Source organism: Suncus etruscus, chromosome 3, assembly GCF_024139225.1.
Source record: "Suncus etruscus isolate mSunEtr1 chromosome 3, mSunEtr1.pri.cur, whole genome shotgun sequence".
In the NCBI taxonomy this organism is placed as follows: domain Eukaryota; kingdom Metazoa; phylum Chordata; class Mammalia; order Eulipotyphla; family Soricidae; genus Suncus; species Suncus etruscus.
Window position 1 is genome coordinate 92178285 of NC_064850.1, and position 24584 is coordinate 92202868.

General features: G+C 49.1%; 1 protein-coding gene across 1 annotated transcript; it reads left to right on the top strand.

Moving 5' to 3' along the window:
• Positions 1-1049: 1049 nt before the first annotated feature.
• On the top strand, positions 1050-20210 carry RHOBTB2 (Rho related BTB domain containing 2). The gene is made up of 10 exons (XM_049769444.1): positions 1050-1183; positions 5008-5209; positions 5794-5897; positions 6408-6593; positions 7626-8641; positions 8966-9084; positions 11118-11268; positions 16049-16137; positions 16824-16929; positions 17907-20210. The coding sequence occupies exons 2-10, from the start codon at positions 5018-5020 to the stop codon at positions 18122-18124; spliced, it is 2181 nt and encodes a 726-aa protein (XP_049625401.1). The 5' UTR covers positions 1050-1183; positions 5008-5017; the 3' UTR covers positions 18125-20210.
• The last annotated feature ends 4374 nt before the right edge of the window (positions 20211-24584 follow it).

A 24584-nucleotide genomic window follows, 5' to 3' on the forward strand; every position in this document is an offset into this window, starting at 1 on the left:
GTGTGTGTGTGTGTGTCCATGCGACCAAGTCCAGGTGTGTGTGTGTGTGTGTGTGTGGTGTGTGGTGTGTGTGTGCCCATGCGACCAAGTCCAGGTGTATGTGTGTGTGTGTGTGTCCATGCGACCAAGTCCAGGTGTATGTGTGTGTGTGTGTGTCCATGCGACCAAGTCCAGGTGTATGTGTGTGTCCATGCGACCAAGTCCAGGTGTGTGTGTGGTGTGTGGTGTGTGTGTGTCCATGCGACCAAGTCCAGGTGTATGTGTGTGTGTATGTCCATGCGACCAAGTCCAGGTGTGTGTGTGTGTGTGTGTGCGTGTGCGTGTGTGCAATGGGATCTGCGCTTCTCAAGCATCGGAAGCAACCAAGTCCAGGATAGAGCAGACGCGACTGGAGGGCGGGGGAGGAAGAGAAAAGGAAGGAAGGAGGGAGGAGCGGCTGGACTGCGAGGCGGGGCCTCCGGGACGTCCCGGCCAATCCGCTTCTTTCCCCGCCCTCTCCCCGCCCCTCCCCGTCCACCAATGGCGCACCGCGGTGGGCGGGGCCCGTCAGGCTGCCGTCAGGGCTTACGAGTGCCCCCTCGGCTCCCCCCGCTTTCCCCCCTTTGCTTTTTTGTGAATGAAAGCGGGAGGTCGCGAGCGGCGCCGGGGACTGCAGCGCTTAGCTAGCTAGCTAGGCAGACGTCTTCGCGGCCGCGCCTTGCGAGCGAGCGGGTCGGGCGCGTAGCGGCTGCGGCCTCAGCCCTCGCCTTCGCCCCTGCGCTCAGCCTGTAAGCCCAAGCAGCCCGGCAGCCCGAGGACCAGGGGCGGCGGCGGCGGCGGCGGCGGCGCGGCCCAGCCGCTGGCTCGAGGTCGCAAGGGCCGCGAGCAGTCGTTGCCGCCGGCGCGCCTCCATGACATTGGGCGCCCGGGGCGCGGGGAGATGCTGATCCGCAAGAGGCAATGGCTGCAGTGCCGCCGCACGCCCGGAGGTCCTCGGCCCGCGCTCCGGCCTGGGCTGCTCTGTCAGAGTTTCTGAGCTAACGCCAGCCAGCCGGGCCCGGTTCCGGAGGCGGCGAGCGGCAGGTAGCATCGTCCTCAACTTGCACGCTTGCAGAGTGACCCCCGACATTCGACTAAAATGAGCGTGCTCGGCAAGAAGAGATGTGATCCTGACGCTCGAAATTACCCCGTCACATGTAGTGGTGTAAGTAAAGGCTTCCTTCCTAGGACGACCGAATGGCAGGCAGCCTCTGGAATTGCTCTTCTGCCCTCCCTCCTCGCTGCCCTCGGGCTTCCGTTCCGACTGGGTGGACCCCAGCTTGGGCCTTTTGGGGTTCAGCGGACAGAGAACGGGTCGTTCCGAGCTTTTCCAGCGAAAGGACGATGATTTGATTCTCTTGGGGTGCCGTGGCCTTCCCCGATTATTATTTTATTTTGATTGATTGATATTGTGTGTGTGTGTGTGTGTGTGTGTGTGTGTGTGTGTGTGTGTGTGTGATAGCGTGTCAGAATCAAACTGGGCGTGGGGTGGGTTGCGTTTGCGTCCCAAAGCAATGAAATTGGGGCGTTTTTGCTCGGTTCTGGAGACGTTGCTTTCAACCCAAACTGCCTTGCAGCTTGTTTCTGAGCTCTGGCACTCTTATCTTACAGCTAGAAACCCCGAGTGTTGTTTGTTTGTTGATCTCTGGCCGTTTGGGGTTTGAGAGGCGAAGTCATTGTTAAGGTCTGCACCATTTGTTAATAGGACCACAGCCACGACCCTTTGGGGCCTTGTTGTCTGTCCGTTGGATCTGCTCCGGGTATTCATTTCTTCCTCCCCCCCACCCCACATATGAACATGTCAGTGATCACAGTGCGAGTCTTCTTTCATTGGGAGGCGCCTCTCTGCTCTTCTAGATTCTCTTTTCCTTGTCCATCCTCTTTGATTTTTACTTTTATTTTCTGATATTCGTCCCTTTCACATTTTTGAAAGATGCAGAATGTGGGATATTGGTTGCTAGGAGACAAGCCAGGCCCCCAGGGAGATTCTGTCGTTTCCTTGACAACCAGACTAGGGCAGCCACAGAAGAACAAGCCTATCAGCTGTGGGAGGAGAAGGGGGCTTTTCTGGGCTTTGCGAAGAGGGTGTGTAGGGGTGTGGGGGTGGGACAGGGAGTGGGTGAGGGTTGTAGCTAAGCTGTGCACACCTTGTGTTTAGTCTGGCCTGAGTGGGCAGGTAGCTGTTCGAGGAGAAGGGGACAGGGTTCCTCGCTGACTCTGAGATCAAACATGCAAGGACTGCAGTGGTTGTCGAGACCCTCAGGTCAGGGTGATAAGGCAACCCTAGTGTATAGAGTCAGGAGGCTCAGAAGGAACGAGGCTGAGTTAATTGTGCAGAAAAGCTCGGAGTCATTGAAGGGGAGACTGCCAGAGGGAAAAGAAGTTGAGAAGCTCCCTGAGTGGGTTGGCTCATCATGCTAGCAGCAATGAGCCAGTAAAGTTGGCAATATTCTAGAACAAAAATCACCTTACAGCTGGCATCGGCCCGCTGCTCTCAGTACAGGAACCCGGCTTCAGATAGGTCAGCTTAGACCAAGAATTCTGCTGACTCAAGCGGTCCAGTTTGTATCCTAAAGAGGGATATAATTGCATATAGATATGTAATCTGGCATTATATAATACCATATTATATAAGAACAAGTACCCTTTTCTGCCCAGGCTCTATAGACATGAACTCATCAAGATTCAAGAGATTTTCCACCTAAGACTTTATACCCATTTTCCAGAAGGCAGACTGATGGCCAGAGAGTGTAGCAATTTGTTCTTATCTAGATAGGACAATGAAGGTTGCCATTTGGACAGTTGGGACCGGGGTGAAGGGGGTGAAAATAAAAAAAAAATAGGAGCAATTAGAGGGGTGTGCTAGAGAAGGCTGCAGGAGCAGTTAGAGACAGGCTGGGGCATTGGCAGAGTCTCTTCAAAGTACCACTCAGCTGGTCTGGTGCCTACACTCAGAGCACAGTGCTCATCACTGTCCTATTTGTTGGTGAGGTGAGCTCTGCTTACCCCTAAAGGTACATAAATGCGTAAGGCATGAGTGTGGAAAAAGTGAGTCTTCTGTCCTGGACGAGCACAGCTGTGCAGACACCCCGTCCTTGTTTTTGCACCAAGGTCCCTCTTTCATGGACTCCTCATTCATTTACCTACAGACCACTAGAGTCAGAATTTAAGAAGATCTACTAGCTTGTGGGTTTTTATGTTCTTCCTCAAGAACATATTTGTTGCCTATTTGTATGGGACTTTTTTATGTGTTTTGTTCTCCAGTCGGTGAACCTCAGCCCAGATGATACCTCCCACGTGAGGCCTGTGGCTGTGAAAGCAGAGTACCAGGCCCTTACTTAGAGCACCCTGGAAGGAGCCAAAAGGATGGTTAGAAGTATGGCTGCCCACTGGGAGCAAGAGGAGGGCTTCAGGCAAGGAAAAGGAAGAAGGCCCACAGATACCCTGGAGCTTTGGGGGAGGGACCTGCCTAGAGACCCCCTGCTGTGCTGGGTCCAGAGCCTGTAAAATTCCAAGAAAGAGGAGGTGCTTGTCTCATTGAAAAGTCCTTGCTGTACTTTTTGCCTGGACCGTGGAGATGCTTGCTCTCAGCAAACCCCAGTTGCTAGCATTACTTGGATATCTCAGCTCTGCATTCTTGCATGCGGGCATCCAGTTAGAGCAGCAGGAAGGAACTGCTCTGCTGCTCTGCTGGCCTGGATCTTGGACTGCCTGGGTGCAGCAGTGGGGTGGGGGTGAGAGTCTGAGCTCAGCCCTCCCAAGCAGGCCCAGGATGGAGCCTCCTCTCACTGCAGCCCCACTGAGCTGACTGCAGGTGCACAGGGAATGTGAGCAGCAGCTGCTGGGACTCTGGCAAAACCAGCTTCCCATCCCCTCTCTCCTTTCAGCCTGGCCAGGTGGGTACATGCCAGTTAGGAGGCTGCCAGCCAAAGCCCCTGAAACTGAGGAATCCTCCTGGCAACAGCTTTTTAAGCACTGACGTGACATTTTGACCATAGAAGGGCCTTTTCTTTGTTCATTTGAGCCATTTCTCTCTGTGGGTGGACAAACCACTTCCTCTGCCCAGTAAAAAAAGGAAATTGAGGCAAACATTTGCTCAGAAACTCAGGATCACTGCTTGACCCTAGTGTCCCTCAGCTGTCATTACCTATGTGGACACTTAAGCTTGGTGACACCTTCTGCTTGTGTGGTGCTGGAGCCACCTTCTCCTAAGAATAGGCAGAGCAAAGGGGGATGGAATGGGTTCCCCTTGAAGCTGAAGGCTCAGAGGACAGCCTGAGTGGGGAGTGGGAAGAGCATTGGACTGTGGGGTGTGTCCACCACATCTCAAAACCAGGTCTGCATCTGTGCGGATATACCTGGTGCTAGAGAGGGGAGGCCTGTGTACTGTTTGTCCACCTTTGGAAGCTTCCCCAGCTCAGGGACTAAAATGAAAGGTGCTAGCACTTATATAAAGGGGCTGGAGGCTAGGAGAGAAGGCAAGCTGGGGCTTGGAAATTCCCCATCAGGAAGATCAAGACAAAGGGGGAGTACAGGAGAACTGCCCCCAGCTCCCACAGGTCCATTAAATTTTAAAGTGGCCCTGCCCTCGGGCATGCTGGGAAGGGGTGGGGACCTGGCCCTGATCTGCTGTTCTCAGCTGTTGTTCTGTTGTCCTCGCCCTGTACAGGGAAGAGGTGACTAGCGAGATGAAGAGTGGGATGAATGAGTTTGCCCTCAGACTCTCTTTTTTCTAGGCAATAGGGCCCAGGTCCCAGGCCTGCCTCTTTCTCTCGGACCCCCTTCAGGAAGATGGTGACAACAGGAGGAAGAGGAGTGCTTCTCTCAGCCTAATCTGGGCCCTAATAGCTCTTGCCCAGGAAGTTCCAGAGAGTATTGGCTCATTTTCCCTCCCTCAACTTCAGTGCTTGACGAGGGTCCTCGCTGAGGAGGGAGGCTGGCTCTGGTCCTCAGGGTGTGGGCACCATCTTGACCTCTTCTTTCTCTCAGGTTCCAATTAATGGATTCTGACATGGATTATGAAAGGCCAAACGTAGAGACTATCAAGTGCGTTGTGGTGGGGGACAACGCTGTGGGCAAGACCAGGCTCATCTGTGCCCGGGCCTGCAATGCCACCCTCACCCAGTACCAGCTGCTCGCCACCCATGTACCCACAGTGTGGGCCATTGACCAGTATCGGGTGTGCCAGGAGGTAAGGTACAAGGGCGTGTGACTGGGGGTCCTTGCCATACTTCTGGGCTTCTTCCCATACCTTAAGCCCCAAGTGACCAAAACATGGTCTTCCCTACTGAGCTCATGGATATTCTTTACAGATGGGGGGAGGGCAAGAGGAAGGAGCCCCCAGAGAGAGAGCAAGTGAACCCACCCTAAGAGGGGTTATGGAGAGTTTTGACTCGGCCTAATGTGGCTGCATCCTGGGGCCTGGTCCTAAGGAATAGCATCTTCAAATCTCCTAGCCTCAGTCATGGGGGCCTTAGGAAGAGGAGCTGTGGGGAGCTGAGAGCAAGAAGCTGCCAGAGGTTCATCTGCAGCTCCCTAAGAGCTTCCATGCATGGCCCACCAACCTGCCATTTCGGGCTGCCTCCCTCGCTCGTGTGTCCACAGTGATGTGCTGCATCAATGTGGTGCCAGCACAGTGGAAACGCTGCTCACTCTGGTCCTTCATCTGGTATGCTGCAGGGACCCTTAAGACGAGCTGGCACCACCCTGTGCTGAAAATTTGGTGCCCTAAGTTTTGCTGTCCCTAGTTCCTACCCCTGCCCCCATCAACCACAGGTACTGGAACGATCTCGAGATGTGGTAGATGATGTCAGTGTCTCCCTCCGCCTCTGGGACACCTTTGGAGACCACCACAAGGATCGTCGCTTTGCTTATGGGAGGTAAGGAAGGACTCTGGATGCCTGCAAGGCAGGGCATGGGGCTTGGCTGCTTTCACAAAAATTGACCAACTCTGCAATTTAAGCAGGGAGGAAGGAGTGCAGAACAAAGCACTGGCAGGCCTCCCAGGAGGACAGTGTGGGGCAGGGAAAGAGCTGCAGCATTAAGTCAGGATGCTGGGTTGAATCCCTGTCACCTGCTTGCTCTGTGACTTGGACCAATTAGGAAGCTGTTCTGAGATACTTTCTCTCAGCTATGAGGTGGTAAAAATGGTAATTTCTAACTCACGAGGTAGCCATAAGGTCAAAATAAGGGCTATTAAAATGCTAAGATGCTAAATTAGAGGCCCATAAATTAGAGGATCTATTATGATGCTTTGTATAAGTCACATGAGCAGATGCAGGTGACAGATGTGAAATACAAGTGTAGGAGTAGGGGGGCTTGTGCAGTCTCTCTCATTACAGGGTTCAGGAACCTAGCTTTATCTACTCATCTCCTTATCCAACCCCCAGATCGGATGTGGTGGTTCTGTGCTTCTCCATCGCCAACCCCAATTCTCTCCACCATGTCAAGACCATGTGGTACCCAGAAATAAAGCACTTCTGCCCCCGAGCACCTGTTATCCTGGTAGGCTGCCAGCTGGACCTGCGCTACGCCGACCTGGAAGCTGTCAATAGGGCCAGGAGACCTTTGGCTAGGTAGGGGGTGATGAACCCTAGGGAGGGGAAGGAGGAAGACAGAGAAAGGGGATTTATCTCAGTGGCTCCCTGTTTTGCCCTGAGGGACTCCCACTGAGCTTTATGTCTATTTGAAATTTACCAACATTGAAAACCTAAAGAGTGTTCATCTATATACCCATCCATGTACTTATCCAACCATTAATCCATCCACTCATTCATTTCCTTTATCCATTCACCTACTCATCCATGCAACCAATTATCTATCTCTTCATCTGGCTTTCCATTTGTCTGTCCCTCTGTTTGTCCATTCATCTATCTACCCATCCATCTGTTTCTCCATCTGTCTGTCCATTTATCAACTCATCCCTGTGTCTGCCCATTTATTGATCCAGTTATCCATTCACCCAAATGTCCTTTCATCTGCTATCCATCTGTACACTCATCCCCCATCCATATGTCTATCCATCCATCATTCATCCATCTTTCCATCCATTTGTATAATCATCTACTTACTCCGCTAAGTTAGGGAGCCAGAATAGTGTTAATCCATTCATCCATCATCCATCTACTCTTCCATACATTATTCATGCATCTATCCTTTTATCCACCCATCCATTCACCTATCCATTCATTCTTCACATAAATTCTTCCATCCATCCATCGTTCCTCTCATTAATTATATGCTGACAGGATTGAGCAGGTTGTCTTTGTGTGAAAGGTACTATAAACATGTTGGAAGTTGAACTGTAGGTGAATATGTGACAAATATGTTAAAAATGAATGTGGAACTTTGCATGATAATGAATGCTACCACTTCTAGGAGAATGGAGATCACTGGGGCCTGGCATAGATACAGAAAACTTCCTAGAAGAAGAGGGGATTGGAGGTGGACCTAAGGTCTGGTAGGATCTGGCCAGATGGCATGCGAAGGGCTGGTTAGTGATTCAGACAGAGCAGGGCAGGACATGGATCCAGCTTTGTGGAAAACCCCCATGCCATCCCTTACCTTTCACCACCAACACCAATTTGTTTCCTTCTTTAAACCTATAGGCCCATCAAGCCGAATGAAATACTACCTCCCGAGAAAGGTCGGGAGGTGGCCAAGGAGTTGGGCATCCCCTACTATGAGACCAGCGTGGTGGCTCAGTTTGGCATCAAGGACGTCTTTGACAATGCCATCCGGGCGGCGCTCATCTCTCGCCGGCACCTGCAGTTCTGGAAGTCTCACCTCCGTAACGTGCAGCGGCCTCTGCTGCAGGCACCCTTCCTTCCCCCCAAGCCTCCTCCTCCCATCATTGTGGTGCCCGATCCCCCGTCCAGCAGTGAGGAGTGCCCCGCCCACCTCCTGGAGGACCCGCTGTGCGCGGATGTCATCCTGGTGCTGCAGGAGCGGGTGCGCATCTTTGCCCATAAGATCTACCTCTCCACCTCCTCCTCTAAATTCTACGATCTGTTCCTCATGGACCTGAGTGAGGGGGAGCTGGGAGGCCCTTCGGGGCCAGGGGGGCCCTGCCCAGAGGACCATCGGGGTCACCCTGATCACCACCACCATCACCATCACCACCATGGGCGGGACTTTCTGCTTCGGGCCGCCAGCTTTGATGTGTGTGAGAGCGTGGATGAGGGCGGGGGCTCTGGACCTGCTGGGCTCCGGGCCTCAACCAGTGATGGCATCTTACGGGGCAATGGAACAGGCTACCTGCCAGGCCGAGGCCGAGTGCTGTCTTCCTGGAGCCGAGCTTTTGTGAGCATCCAGGAGGAGATGGCAGAAGATCCTTTGACCTACAAGTCCCGGCTGATGGTGGTGGTTAAAATGGACAACTCCATCCAACCAGGGCCATTCCGGGCTGTTCTTAAGTACCTGTACACGGGGGAACTGGACGAGAAGGAGAGGGACCTTATGCACATCGCACACATTGCTGAGCTGCTTGAGGTTTTTGACTTGCGCATGATGGTGGCCAATATCCTCAACAACGAGGCCTTCATGAACCAGGAGATCACCAAGGCCTTCCATGTACGCCGGACGAATCGGGTGAAAGAGTGCTTGGCCAAAGGCACCTTCTCAGGTATAGAATCTGCTAGAAGTAAACCTGCCTAGGTATAGTTCTTCTATTTCTCAGGGGTAGGAACTGATGGCCAGAAGGTAGGAAAGTCCCATCAGATTGCACCTCATTGATATGATGGTAATTCTTATCTGTCTTGGCTGCTAGAATCCTGGTGATACCGTGGCTCTGTTCCCAAGGCCTGGGGTCCCATACCTGTGAGCTTGGCTGCTGTGAACAATACAGCCTGTGGTTTTAGAAAAAGGTGCCTTGTCTGGTACAGCTTCTGCCCTTGGGATCGCTGTCCCATAGCTGACCACATTCTCATGCAGCACATCTCCCCGGCAGATGTCACCTTCATCTTGGACGATGGCACCATCAGCGCCCATAAGCCCCTGTTGATTTCCAGCTGTGATTGGATGGCTGCCATGTTTGGAGGGCCATTTGTGGAGAGTTCCACCCGGGAGGTAAGGCTCAGAGTAACTTGGGTGGGCAGGAGAGACGTGATTAATTTTCCTTTAAATGACTGTGCTAACCACAAGCAATAACCTCAGGAGACATTTGTGAACTGGTTCCCAGAGCCAGAGACTTTACTGTTTTCTAGGTAAAGGAATTTTGGAAGCATTATCATTTCATTATTTAGAAAGCATTTCCAGTCTATTCTCTCATATCTTGTCAGGCATAGCTCCTACATGCAGAGCATTCTCACTTTTCACAAGTAAAGCAAGGGCCCTGACAATGCTAACTTTGGCTTCCCCAGAGTTGTGTGGGTTGGAAGGCGAGTTTAGGACTTGAACTCAAGATCTGGCTCTCTATCTTGTGCCTTTTTTTTTTTTTTTTGACATGCAGTCAACAAAGAGAAAAAAGTCAGTTTCCCCAAACTGAGCCTACCACCTGCAAATATGGAAGTACTTTGGGGCAAAATGGTCATTGAACAGATAGAAAGAGCCCCATGGGATGTGAGGATGTGGGGAGCAGGAGGTTGTGAGTGGGCAGGAGCTTCTGCTGCAGTTTCCCTGAATGGAAAGAGCAAAGTAGGTCTAGGATGGGCTGGTTGAGCAGTTTCTGCAGACTTGAGGTAAAGGGGGCCTAGCTGTCTGGTGAGGACCGGAGACAGGTGGTGTCAGAAGACCTGTGGGCTGTGCTTTTCAGATGAGCTCTGCCTTCAGTGACATTTACAATCTAGAAACTAGCTGAGTCTGGGAGGGTCAGGCCCTGCAAGATCAACAAAGTACAAGTAGGGAGAAGAAAGGCTTCCCAGTGTCCTTTCTTCCTCATCAGTGACCCCTTCCATCCAGTGCATCCCCTCAGGCCCAAGCCTAGAATGGCTGTGGCAGTGTCTAGGAATGTGACTTGGAGAAATGTTCTCTCAAATGCATCCTGAGAAACATTTTCTTTTCTCTAAGTGCAAACCATGGCCTGTCTCTCTTTCCTGAAAACTCCTGGAGAGCTCTCAGTGTTGTTCTCAGCGTTGCAGCTATCATGATACTGTGCACTTCCAGGAAACTTCTGAAGGCACAGGCCCTTTTGCTAGGTGGCTAAAGATTTATGTAAGGGACTAGCATTTTTTTTTTTTTTTTTTTTTTTGGTTTTTGGGTCACACCTGGCAGTGCTCAGGGGTTATTCCTGGCTCCAGGCTCAGAAATTGCTCCTGGCAGGCACAGGGGACCATATGGGGCGCCGGGATTCGAACCGATGACCTCCTGCATGAAAGGCAAACGCCTTACCTCCATGCTATCTCTCCGGCCCCATTTTTTTTTTTTTTTTTTACTTCTGCCAAGTACTTGCTTCTGTGTCGCTTCCTTGGCACTTGAATAAAAATCTAGACATAGAGCAATGTGGCCTGGTGTCAAGGGATACTGTATCAGAACTTGCTACAGCTTCTGGGAAAGACCAAGGTCCCTAACACTGACCAAGCACAATGACTGAGATTTGAGTCTCACCTCATCACCTTATCCCCACAGTCATGGTAGCTTTGGATGGGCCTTATAGATAGGAATTCCCAAAGTTACAGCCCTTTTTAGTTCTTCAGAAGGCAGCCTCAACACTCTAGCTGGTTACCAGTGCAGCCTGTGGAGACATCCTCTGATGAGAAAGCAGTTTTGGCTGTAGCACTGCTTCAAGGAGATCCCACAGGCCCAAAGCAGCAGCCTCGAGCAGAGAGAAGCCAGCTGATATTTTCTCTACTTGGCTTTGATCCCACTGCCTCAGCCTCCTCAATGCTGAAGGAGCTGGTGTAGGTTTAGGTGACTGAAAGGGCTTATCAGGCATCTTCTTGCCCACAAGGGCCTCCCACAGGTGCCTCTCATTCCTTGCTGGCTTCTCTCAGCAGCCTGGCCCCTGTGCCAGCTGGTTTGTGGAACATAGGCTGCGTGTTGTGGGGGGGTGTTGGAGCAGGGGTTGGGTAGCCCCAGGAGGGCGGCTGTCTGAGAGGGCTGTCTGTGGGGTTTCTCAGAGCTAAGTGACCACCCTCACACAGCCCTCATTGTGTCCCACACAGGTGGTATTTCCATACACGAGCAAGAGCTGCATGAGGGCAGTGCTAGAATACCTCTACACGGGCATGTTCACCTCCAGCCCTGACCTGGACGACATGAAGCTCATCATCCTGGCCAATCGCCTCTGCCTGCCACACCTGGTTGCCCTCACAGGTGAGTAACCAGGGCACTCAGGGGCCTCCCGGGGAGGGCAGAAAACCCTCAGGAGAGAAGAGACTGTTTCTGCCTTTCCTATGGGACAGGCTGCCAGTGGTGAGGGACTAAGTTGACAGAGAGTGCTCGACAACCTGGCATGCTCCATGCCAAAGATGTCAGGACAGTGGAACATAATTCCTCACTCACTCTGCTCTTAGTTTCTCCTTTTCTTTCTTTCTTTCTTTCTTTCTCTTTCTTTCTTTCTTTCTTTCTTTCTTTCTTTCTTTCTTTCTTTCTTTCTTTCTTTCTTTCTTTCTTTCTTTCTTTCTTTCTTTCTTTCTTTCTTTCTTTCTTTCTTTCTTTCTTTCTTTCTTTCTTTCTTTCTTTCTTTCTTTCTGTCTTTCTCCCATCTTCTTTTGCCTTCAACTTCAGTTTTTCTTATTTCTTTCAGAAACAGAAAACAAGCATGCATCTGCTGCCACTCTTAATTCTTTGAAAATATTGTGATAACTGAACCAACCCCAGGGTTCTTGGAGTTGGGAGGGGTTGTAAGGAGGGCAAGTTGATGGACTTGGTGCAATGACTGAGGAAGGGACCTGTGTTGTACAGATTAGGAGATGCTGGGGCAGACAGGTAGGCAGCTTCTATTGGTGTTGGAATTGAGATGGTGTTGCTGTTAGAATCTGTCTTGAGACTTGTATCTTTAGCAGGTCAGTGAGCAGAAGGTCTCAGAAAGGAGCTAGTGTTAGAAGGAGGGGTAACCCTGGTAGGTGATCCAGGTGTCAGGGCTTAGACAGAAGGAAACAGCAGTCCATGAGGGGAAATGAGTTTTAAAGCAGGGCCTTAGTCATGTTCAATAGGAAGGCAGAATCATTAATCAGACCTAACATGTTAAGACCTGAAGTGACAAAGGAGTCTGGGAGTCCAGCCCAGTTGGGCGCACACAGAACCTTAGGGTAGGGTAAAGAGGCATGTCATCCACAGCCACTCCTGCAAAGTGCTGCAGTCTCTCAGGCACAAATTCTTGGACTGAGTTTTTTAATTTTAGAAAAACTGTCTTCAAGGAAATGACCCAAGGAGAAAATAAAGTCTAAGCATGTTTTGTAACTTTGCTTCATCATGCCATGGAATCAGAAACTAGTCAACCAAGTACCTTTGGATAAGTAATTTTCATAAGTGGTCATTAAAATTATTAAGCTGCAGTCATCCATGAGAAGGCACATGGATATGTATGGAATAACCTTATTCATCCACACTGGGATCTTGAAGAAAGAAAGACAGGTGTATGCATCTAGCAGCAAGTTAGTAGAAGTTACTCAGCACTTATAGTGGAGCTCTGCCTCTGTAAGACATGATTTCTATGAAGTGATTAATTCAAACATAAACTACCTTCATTAAATTTAAATTTTTTTGGTTTAGAGGCCATACCTAGTGTTGTTCAGAGACTACTTCCTACTCTGCTCCACTGTAAGTTGTGGTGTCATTTGGAGAACCACAGAAAGGTTCAGACCTTCACATGAAAATATTGTGCTTAGTTCATTGACTCTCCAAATTAAGACTTTTTAATTGTTAATTAAATATAACACAGATTCATGGAACCAGTCCAGCTGTACAAGTTATTATGGATGACATTTTTTCTGTCAAAAGCTAGAACCTCACAGGCTCTGTCCAAAGCCTCCAACCAACTTTTCAACCACTTGCTCTCCTGACCTGGGAGCAAACACTGGCTGATTACTGCTTTTGTTTTTAGGGTACCTCTTACGACCTCACTTCTTTACTCATCTTTGTTGTTTTATCATGTAAATGAATATCTTTACACACTATAATATGATTTATTCTTTCTTTAATATATCTTTTCAGTGTCTTTTAATAATTTAGATTATATAATGTTAAAATTTTCACATATTTTCCCTTGCAATTTGTTGGGGAAAACTCACTGAGATTTTGGGCACCAGTGATATACCTCAAATGATAGAGGTCCTAAGTTGATCTCCAATACCTCATATACCTCCACATTCAAGCATCACCCAGAGGGTCTCTGGTGGCCCACAAGCATCATCAAGAATAATCCTAGCTCCTGGAACCACTGGATGTTGCTCCCATAACAACTAACAACAACAGCAAAAGCCTCGATATTTTTCCTTTTTTTGGAGTTGTCCACAACTAACTTCTTTTCTAATGACATTTCTGCAGGATATCATATTTTCAGTAAGGTGGTTTTTTGGTTCTGAAGGTTAGATCGCATTCACTTGCAGCTTTATTTTGGTTAGATAATGTCATAGATTTATGTGCTTCATCAAGAGAAATAGATTGTCTGCATTCTCTCTTTTTGTTTCATTTTTGTTTTTGAGTCATACCCAGCAGTGCTTTCAGTTTATTCCTGTCTCCATACTTAAGGATGACTCCTGGCAGGGTTTGGGGACCATAAATGGGTTGGCTTCATGCAAGGCGGTATCAGCTGTACATCTCTCCAACCCTTTTCTCTCTTATGTTAACCACCACTAAATTTCATTGCTTGAACTTAGTATTGGGATGTCACCCAAGCAATGTTCAGTATTACTCCCTGTAATACTCAGCATCCTGACTGGATGGTTTAGTACTTAAGCCACCAGGGAAGTACTGATTGTGCTAGAGGAAGAAAATATGTTACCAGGCTTCCAGCTCCAGTGCACACGACCACTGAGCTTTTCCCCAGCCCTGGATTTATTTAGTGTTGTGGATGGTAATGTTTCTAGTTTATTGTTCCTTCTTTGTCTATTAGAATGGTTATTAAAAAAGAGAAACTTCCTCTTACTACCTGGTTACTGAGTGGTACAGTGCATATAGGAAAGGCAGGTGAGTGGCTCATTCTGTTGGGTACTTTTATGGTCTCTTTTTTTGGGGGGGGGGGGGTTTGGGCCACACCCGTTTGACGCTCAGGGGTTACTCCTGACTATGTGCTCAGAAATCGCCCCTGGCTTGGGGGGACCATATGGGACGCCGGGGGATCGAACCGCGGTCCTTCCTTGGCTAGCGCTTGCAAGGCAGACACCTTACCTCCAGCGCCACCTACCCGGCCCCTATGGTCTCTTATATTTAAAGTACCTTCTTGGTTTTTATTACTGCAGTCATTCCTTTGAAGCTCAGCTGGTTGCTGTGACTATATGTTGGCTCCCGATATTCTGAGTTTTCTAGCTCTCTGAAATAACCAGATGTTCCAGGTTCATCTGGAACATTTCCTGCCCCAGATTCGGTCTCTGCTATTTCTCTGAAAAGCCCTGGTTTCTTACAGCTAGAAATATAATTTCAAGGCTATCATCTGTACTTTAGGGATGATGGTTACTAGATCTTGTCCAAGGACTGAGATGAGAAATATTTTTAAAGAAGACATATCTCTTGAGGGGCTGTAAATATAGTTCAGTGGATGCTTTGCATGTAAGAGGTCTAGATTGAATTTCTGACACTGCATGGTCTCTGAACATTGCTGGGAGTAAACTCAGTGCCAAGGAGAGTTGACCTTGATTACTGCTGAGTGTGGCCCAAAATTCAAAAGAAAAGAAAAAATATCTCTTAAAAAGGGATGCTGGTATTCTGGTGGAAGAATGCATTGTATTCCTGAAACATTAATTCTAACACTGCTGTAAATCAGAGTACCTAAATTTAAAATCTCTTCAATTTACAAGGTTAAAATTTAGGACTAGGAGCATTTGCTTATATAACACATGCACACATATATAATATAAACTTTAAACATAAAATGTATGGGTCAGAGTAGTAGCACAGCAGGGAAGGCATTTGCCTTGCACACGGCTGGCCTGGGTTTGGTCCCTGGCATCTCATATGGTCCTGCAAGCCTGCCAGGAGTGATTTCTTAGTACAGAGTCAGGAGTAAACCCCTGAATGCTGCTTGGTGTGGCCCCAAAACAAAATAATAACAACAAATTTAAACACAAAATGTAAAATTAGAACATAATTTTTCCTTGTTGTTGTGCCACACCCTGCGGTGCTCTGTACTTTGGAATCACTCCTGGCAGGCTTGAGGAACCATATGGAATGCTAGATTGGCCATATCACCAATCACCTTACCCACTGTCCCATTGCATGACCCCACATTTGATATAAAACTTAAGTTAATCCAAACCAGTAGGCTTGGGACTGGGGAGATAGCACAGTGGTAGGGCATTTGCCTTGCATATGGCCAACCCAGGACAGACTCAGGTTCGATTCCTGGCATCCCATACGGTTCCTTGAGCCTACCAAGGGCAATTTCTGAGCACAAAGCCAGGAGTAACCCCTGAGCACCACTGGGTGTGGCCCAAACAAACAAACAAACAAGCAAACAAACCCAGTAAACTTAATCTGCTAAGTGGCTGATTCTAGCAAACCTGAAATATAACTTCTGCTCTAGCACTATCATTGATATTTCCATAGTTTTGTCTGATAGTTCTATTTGATAGAACTTATATATATATATAGCCTGAAAAATGATGATGGACTTTCCTCCCTCACTCTGCATCCACTGATGCTTAGAACCCAGTTTCCTGTAGCCTTTTTTATTTATTTATTTATTTTGGTGAAGCAAGATAGTTTTATCAAAGGAAATTTATTTAAAGAAATGCGTGGGGAGAGAAAGAGAGAGAAATACATGTTCAAGAGAGAACATGGGGTCCTCTAGAGGAGACAGAAGCCAGTGGCCTTTCCTTGCCCCTGTCTTGATGTCTCTTCCCCGCCATAAACTCCTGCGGGGAGGGGGGCCAGTGAATGCAGATTCGCTCAGGCGCTTCTTTAGCTGCTTCCTGGCTGTGTGTGTGTATTACAGAGCAGTACACAGTGACGGGGCTGATGGAAGCAACCCAGATGATGGTGGACATCGATGGGGACGTTCTGGTGTTCTTGGAACTGGCTCAGGTAAGAGAGCAGAGAAAGAGTCCGCACTAGGCCTTGTCCACAGGCAGCACATGAGAAGGGCTGAGCAGTGTGAACAGTTGTGGCCTCCTTCCCCCCACTGGCAGCACCAACTTAGCTAGGAAGGGAGTCCCATCTTCTGGGGGAGTCCTGCTTATTATGTGAGGGTCATTTAAAGGTCATTGAGGCTTCCATCTTTGATGTGGACCTCGTCTTCAAATAAAAAAAAAAAAAAAAAAAAAAACCAACAACTTGGGCCCGGAGAGATAGCACAGCGGCATTTGCCTTGCAAGCAGCCGATCCAGGACCTAAGGTGGTTGGTTCGAATCCCGGTGTCCCATATGGTCCCCCGTGCCTGCCAGGAGCTATTTCTGAGCAGACAGCCAGGAGTAACCCCTGAGCACTGCCGGGTGTGACTCAAAAAACAAAACAAAACAAAAAAAAAAACAACTTGCCTTGCCTCTCTGAATTAGGAAGTCCACCCTGGAAGATTATGAGTTGGAGCAAATCTGTGGGAGCTTCTGGGTATCCTAAGAGCCAGTTTGCTCGGCCTGGCTCCTGAGGGATGAGGATAGGGTAGAGAAACATGTGAATGGGGAGATGCAGGCAGGAAAGAGGGGAGGAGATGTTGGGGGTGAGAACCATGACAGTGGTACCCTAGTCCCAGCTCCCCTCCTCTCCCTTTGCAGTTCCACTGTGCGTACCAGCTGGCTGACTGGTGTCTTCACCACATCTGCACTAACTACAACAACGTGTGCCGCAAGTTTCCCCGAGACATGAAGGCCATGTCTCCAGGTGAGCCTCCGGTTGAAGCCTCTGGGCTCAGGAACTGCTGTTCCTGGGACCCCAAGACCCTCCAAGATGGCTAGGGTCCCTTGGGAGTGAGGAGTATTTTCAGAGGAGCACCCTGTCCAGGGCAGAGCAGCAAGAATCTTTCTGGGGTCTATTTCTCTGAGGTCCAGAGGGTTGCTAGACTCGAGCCAGCATTTTTCAGCCTTTCTTGATGAGGGCCGCACATTAGGAAATCCACTGTACTTGATACATGTCTAGGAAATCTAGGGAGATGGTTTGTGGTATTGCCTCTCATACAGGTTGGGTGCTATCAGATTTGAGCCAGGTTTGAGCTGGGGTGGAGGGGTGCAGCGACCCCTGCTCAGTTCATGTTTCCAGTACTAGTTCACAGGGAGTGTTGGGGCTTCTCCAAACCCCTGCATCCATCTTTGATGTGGATGTTCTGTTGTTCTGTTGGGACCTTCCTCATCTTCCCAACTGGTTGCCCCAATAACCAGTTTTCCCACACTCTGTTCTTTCACAGTGGCTTCTCTGTTGGCTGTTGCTTTCCTTTACCCAGTCTCACTTCTAATGCTCCCTGTTCTCAGGCCCTCCTGTCCTGTACTCTGCATCTACATCCATCTCTTGGCCTAGGCTTCCTTCCCTGACCTTCTGCAGTCCCTCCACTCCCACCTGAGCTCAGCCAGGATCTTCTCCCATTTCCACCTGCCCACAGCTCTGCTCACCAGACTTCTCTGTACTCCTTGCTTTCTCTACTGTCCTCAGTAATACCAAAAATATTTCTTGGGGTCCCATCCTCGTTGGCAATGGACTGCCTCTTGGAGGGGTTCAGCAGCTGCATGTAGGGGCTCAGTTTCTAGGTGGATTTTGGTTTCTTGCTGGACTAAGACCCAGCAGCATCCTTGGTTAGGTAGTGGGAGCCCCCCGGCCCATTCCCCAGCACCACTCTATCTAACCAAGCCTTGATGGGTTTGCTCCAGAAAACCAGGAGTATTTCGAGAAGCACCGGTGGCCACCTGTGTGGTACCTGAAGGAGGAGGACCACTACCAGCGGGCACGGAAGGAGCGGGAGAAGGAGGACTACCTCCACCTGAAGCGGCAGCCCAAACGCCGATGGCTCTTTTGGAACAGTCCCTCCTCACCCTCCTCTTCTGCTGCCTCCTCCTCATCTCCCTCTTCTTCCTCAGCTGTGGTCTGACAGGCCTCTGCCCTGGAACCCCCGCTGCTGTTTCCCTACTTGCCCTGCCCCTCTGCTCCTCTGCATCACCCAACCCTTCCAGGGACAAGGAGACCCAAGGGAACAGCGCCCTGTGGGCAGAGCTGGCCTTGCCAGCCAGCACGAGAGTGGCCGAGCCCTGTGGATCCGGCTGCTCAGATGTCCCAGATCCGAAGTTGGGATGAGAAGCCACAGGGATGTGCATGGGGAGGGTGATCCAGCGTCTGGTCTCAGGGTGGGCACAGTGAGGGGCATAGACTCAGGCTCAAAGAGGTCTGTGGGCATCCCAGCAGGGGCCTCTCTCTCCTTACCTGGGACTCAGGGCAGAAGAGCTGCTCGCCTCAGTGCTCAGCCCAGCTTCCACCACGGTGCAACTGCCTGAGGCCATTGGACAGGCTCACGTCATGTCCCCTCATCCCACCTGAGGGCTTCGGGCATCCGGGGGCAGGCAGGGTGCCAGGCTGGCAGAAGAGAGAGCCTCTTCTGCAGTGGAAACTTCCCTCGTCCTTTCCTACTGGGCTGGGGGCCTGAGGACCAGGAGGCAGGTGTGATGGGAAGCTGGGCAGCCTCCAAGCGATTCCCTGCCTGAGCTCAGCATGGCTTCTCACAGGGTGGGGCACAGTAGCAAAAACAAAACAAAAACCTGCACCCCCAATCAGCAACAAAAATACCAGCCTGGAGACCCCTCCCCTGTCCCAGGAAGAAACAGAAAGAGACCCCATGGGAGGTCTTACTTTTTTGTTAAGCAGAGGGGCTGCCTTGGCCATGAGGTAATGGTGAGGTCTGGTCCCCGGTGCATTTAGGGGTACTGTTGCCTGCTCTGGCTCTGTCTGCAATGGGGCTGAGGCTTCAGAGCGATGGGGAATGAAGTCCACGAGGAGAATTCCGGGCCTGCTTTCCCCTTCCTAGAGTGTGGCAGTGTTGGGGTGCCCAGAGGTCCACACGGGGCACCGATTTGGAGGGCAGGAGCCCCTGTGATGGGTTCAGAGCACACAGCTGCATGTTGGCTGGTGTGGGAGAAAAGGAAATGAGAAATGGAAGCACTGGCCTGGAGCACACCCCAGGTGAGCACTGAGGCAGGGTTGAGTTGAGGAGGGGGTGTGACTCACAGGGCATGGTGGGTCTTTAAGGACATCTTCCTGCTTTCCAATCTGGTCTACCCTTCACCTTTAGACCTAAGAGACTACTGGGATGCTGCGGGGTCCTGGGCCCAGAACTCGGGTGACCCCACAATTCAGAAAGCTGCTGAGGACTAGCCGGCTTAGACCCCAGAGTCTAAGGAGGGGCGAGTTGCTCTGCCACCGAAGTCTGGCTCTAGGACTGAAATAGAGCAAAGCCGGAGACAGGAAACCTTTGCGACAGTTTTGTGGTGCCAGTGCCACGGTGACAAAGTGACCAGGTTGTGGGAAGCACAGACTGAGCCCGCCCAGGTTCCGCCCTGGGTTTCTGGCTGAGAAGCTGGGCTTGTGCTTCCCCCTGCTGGTCGATCGGCCTCCTTCGGGCTGAGCTCAGCCCAGGCTTGGCTACAGCAGCCCAGGACAGGGCATAGACAAAGTTGTGGGAGCGCCTGTGCTGTAGGTGTCCCAGGGACCCCTGGTGAAGAGGGGAGCCAGGACCTAAAGAGCAACGAGGAGAAAAAAGTCTGTCCTTGATGGGGAGCCTGACATGGATGATGCAGAAAGGCAGACTGGCCACACAGGACAGGGGCCCAGTACTACCCTGCACTCAAGGCCAGCTTGTCCCTCAGGGACCCACTGCCCCTTTCCCAAAAATGCTGCCAGAGCCAGTCGACACCAGATGGGAGCTCAACAGACTGTGAGAAGGGCACTGAGTCCAGTCCCCCAGGAGCCTGACCCTTGGGAGTTCAGGTCTCAGAAGGAACCCATGAAGAGCAAATCCGAGGCTGAAGGAGGACAGGAGGGAGCAAGGCACCCTTGCAAGACCCCCCTCCCCCTTGCGCTGGCCAGAAGTTGCTGTGGAGGGAGGAACAACCCACACCTCTTTTTATATAAGGTTTCATATTTAATTTGGTCATGAATTCATAAATACATGAGTATTTTGTACCTAATGGCCTTTCTTGTATTGTTTGATATTTCCAACACACTTCACAGAAGGGATCAGCCTTAGGAGGGTGGAAGGGGAGGAGAGAGCGGGTGAGACATGCCTGACCAGTCAAAGGTGAGAAGAGTCCTGTTTGCACTGCACATAGCAGTGAAGGCTATTGCCCTCCCAGAGGCTCGGAATAGCTTGGTGGCCCAGTGAGGCCTGCCAGCTTCTTGGGGCTACTGGGGTAGGTGTCCCAGGGAGTGATAGGGCAAGGGGTGGAGAGTGGACCTCCACTGACAACTCCTGTCTCCTCTAAGGACTCAGTATAAGCCCAAGGGGCAGTGGGAGAAGTATGGGAAGGTCAAGATCAAGGAGGTTGTGGCCCCACCTCCAAACCCCACCAAACCCCAAACCGAGTGAGCCTAAATGCTCTGATAATTCTAGTTAGGATCCAGCCACACAGGTTTGATTGAACAAGACAATCCAGAAGTCCATGAGGTAGAGAGAAACCAGAGAACTGTCTGTAGTGGGAACTGAGCATGAGACCGAGAAGAAGCAAAGCTCTCCTCACTTCTCACACCATCACCAGCCCCCATGTTCACTGAACTTAAGAACAGCAGGGGCTTCACAGAGACAGTAGAGGATCTGCCACACTGGCACAGCTTTTGAGGGCTGCCTCACTGTGCTCACTTCCAGGGACAAAGAGTGCCTTGCCTTCCCCAGCAGAGCCCTACATGAGCACTGGGGGAGGCTATAGATGCTGGTAACTTGCCATGGTTGGTGCGTAGAAGCAGCAAACAGATAAGGAATTAGGAACAAAGGATGAAATACCCATTTCACTGCTTTTGGGGTATTGAGGCTGTCAGTGTACATGCAGGCTGGTGAAAATCTGAACCTGTGAGCCTGAGTACAGGCATTGGAAGTTTGGGGGGTGGTGTCAGGTGTGATTGGTGGAGCTGCACCTGTGGCCTCCTCAATATAGGGGCCTGACTTCTGACCTTTGTACTCTACAAAGGCCCTATTATGTCCATGGTAGGCTCATCACTTAGATTCTATTCACACATGGCGCTTCCTGTCTCTACTACTTGTGGGCTGGCACCATGGACTACACTGACCTGGAGCCCCAGAAGTGAAAGTGGCCAATGAGGGAAGGCCAGTAATGTTAAATTGCTGATGTCACCACAGAAACACCCTTCTCTTCCACTGCTGTGTTTGTGCTCTGGTCTCGAGGCAGTCTGAACCCTCCACTCCTAGATCACACTCCTTTTAGTACGTGCGAAAAAGGGTTGGGCTGCAAAAACCTGCAGATCAGAACTGGACCACAGCTGATGGAACAGTTGGGAAACCCTTAAGAGTGGAGCCAGCCTAGAGAAGTAGGAGAGGGTGAAGATTCATCTTCTCAACAGCCTCCCCCACCAAGCACAAGGGTCATTTGCAGTCCTCGGAGACTTGAACTCATGACACCTTCTACCAGAGAATCTTTCCACTCCCAGCTGCCTTGATTGCTACCCTGTTCAGGTACTGGAGTCCCATTTATTTAAATAGGTGCATTTAAATGCGTCATTTTGTAAAGCAACAAATGCTATATGTATTCTGGGTAAATAACTGAGGATTGGGCTAGAAAAGTAGTACTATGGATAGGGCACTTACCTTACATGAAATAGACCTTACATAAAACCTTACATGAAACAGTTAAATCATTTTTACCCATTTGGTACCCTGAGCACAACCAGGAAAGATTCCCAGCACAGTCAGGAGTAAGTCCTGAACACCACTGTGTATGGCTCAAAAACAAACAAACAAACAAACAACAATGACAACAAACCCCCCTAGGATTGTATCCTTCAACTTATAATTTTAGTGTCAGACCTATACAGCAAGATAAAAAATAACTATTTAACTCCCTACATAAAAATTAATGTATGCGGCATTTTGAAGCTGCTGAGTGAGTAATTCTGGCTGCGGGATCACTCTGCCCTGCTGTGCCTTTGTTCACTCTGAGGACTTCAGGGGAAACTCCTATCTCTGTCTACCTGAGACTCTGCTTCTGAATCCCCGAACGTTTCCTCAGAGGCCTAGGGAGCGCACCCCCCAAAAAACTGCATTTTGAAGCTGCTGATTGAGTAATTCTGGCTGCGGGATCGCTCTGCCCTGCTGTGCCTTTTTTCACTCTGAGGAGTGTCAACTAGAGGTAGCAGAAGAGCATGGCCGCTTCACTTCGCGGCTGTGCATTCCTTCTAATCAATGAACCCCACCACAACACGCAGGAAAAACCACACTACAAGCGTGACAATGGGAAAACCTCGCAGGCAAACACCATCCACAGAGAATGAAGACGAAAGCTCGGATGACCTAATAAATTCCAACCACCTGATTAACCTTTCAGATAAGGAGTTTAGAATAGAAATATGGAATATGTTCATAGAACTCAAAAAGAGCATAGATCAATCTGAAGAGAACACAAAGACAGAAATCAGAAAACTCCAAACTGAAATAACAGATCTAAAAAACACGGTTGTTCAATTGAAAACCTCAATGGATAGTCTCACCAACAGGATATCAGCAGCTGAGGAGAGAATCGGAGTACTGGAAGATGTGATGCAGAAAAACTCAACACAACAGAAGAAATTGAAAAAGAACCTTAAGACAAACGAACAGGCAATGGAAAAAGTACTCAAGGCATGCGAATAGATGAAAATAGAAGTCTTTGATAAACTCAACAGAAACAACATAAGAATCATTGGAGTCCCAGAAACCCAGGAAGGAGATCTCCAAGAAGAATCAGCTGTCAAAGACATCATCAAAGAGATACTCCCAGAGTTAAAGACTACATGCAATCAAATCCTGCATATCCAGAGAATACCAGCTAAAAGAGACCCAAAGAAAGACACCCCAAGACATATCCTCATTACAATGACAAATCCCACAGATAGAGATAGAATACTGAAAGCAGCAAGATCAAAAAGGGAAATTACATTCAAAGGAGCATCCCTAAGACTTACAGCAGACATGTCACAAGAAACTCTCAAGGCCAGAAGACAGTGGTGGGATATTGTGACAAGAATGCCTCACCGAGAATACTGCACCCAGCCCGACTCACGTTCAGGTTTGGAGGAAGAATACACAGCTCAGAAACTTCACAGATGATAAACCAGCCTTAAAGGAAAACTGACAGGTCTACTCTAAGACAAGAAAGACCAACAAGCACAGCAAACTTATCTACAAAGATGACATTAAATCCTATGACAATCATCTCCCTCAATGTCAATGGACTAAATTCACCAATTAAAGACACAGAGTGGCAAAATGGGTCAAAAAGATGAATCCAACCTTCTGCTGCCTACAAGAAACACATCTGAATAGTCAGAACAAACAGACTCAAAACCAAAGGCTGGAGGAAGATCATCCAAGCAAACAACACCCTCAAAAAAGCTGGGGTGGCCATATTAATATCTAATGACACCAACTTTATACTCAGAAAAGTGGTAAGGGACTAAGATGGACACTATGTACTAATCAAGGGATATGTGCAACAGGAAGAAATCAGACTTTTAAACATATATGCACCCAATGAGAGACCAGCAAATTATCTAATACAGATACTGACAAATCTGAAAGAAGAAATTAATAATAACATAATCATTGTGGGAGACTTCAACTCTGCCCTATCAACACTGGATAGGTCAACCAGACTGAAACCCAACAAAAACATACTAGCCCTGAAAAGAGTTATGGAAGAAAGAGGACTAGTAGATATATACAGGACACTCCATCCCAAAAAACCTGGATACACATTCTTTTCCAATGTACATGGGTCATTCTCCAGAATAGACTACATGCTGACACATAAAGCATACCTCCATAAAATCAAGAGGATAGAAATCTTGCAGGCTACCTTTGCTGACCACAAGGCTCTGAAATTAGATGTGAACTACAAAGCCACACACAAGAAAAACTTTAACAATTGAAAATTAAACACCCTGGTACTGAACAACCAGTGCGTCCGAGATGAAATCAAAAAGAAAATTAAAACTTTCCTGGAAACAAATGATAATGAAGACACAAACTGCCAGAATCTATGGGACACAGCAAAAGCGGTCCTGAGAGGAAAATTTATAGTTCTACAAGCACACATCAGGAAGGAAAAAGGAGCATACCTGAATAACTTAATGGTGCAGCTCAAAAAATTAGAAAATGACCAACAAAAGGAACCAAAAATAGGGAGACAGAGGAAATAACAAAGCTGAAAGCAGAACTCATTGAAGTGGAAAACCAAAAAGCAATCTAAAAGATCAATGAAAGCAGAAGCTGGTTTTTTTGAAAAACAAAACAAAACAAAACAAAAAACAAGATTGATAGACCATTGGCAAAACTCACAAAGAAAGAGAGAGAGAGA

Bases quoted from the DNA above. Each gene is read 5' to 3' on its own strand.
- RHOBTB2 (XM_049769444.1), top strand. From the start codon at position 5,018: ATGGATTCTGACATGGATTATGAAAGGCCAAACGTAGAGACTATCAAG. The intron at 5,210-5,793 runs GTAAGGTACAAG...CATCAACCACAG, and splicing joins AGTATCGGGTGTGCCAGGAG to GTACTGGAACGATCTCGAGA. The intron at 16,138-16,823 runs GTAAGAGAGCAG...CTCCCTTTGCAG, and splicing joins TGTTCTTGGAACTGGCTCAG to TTCCACTGTGCGTACCAGCT.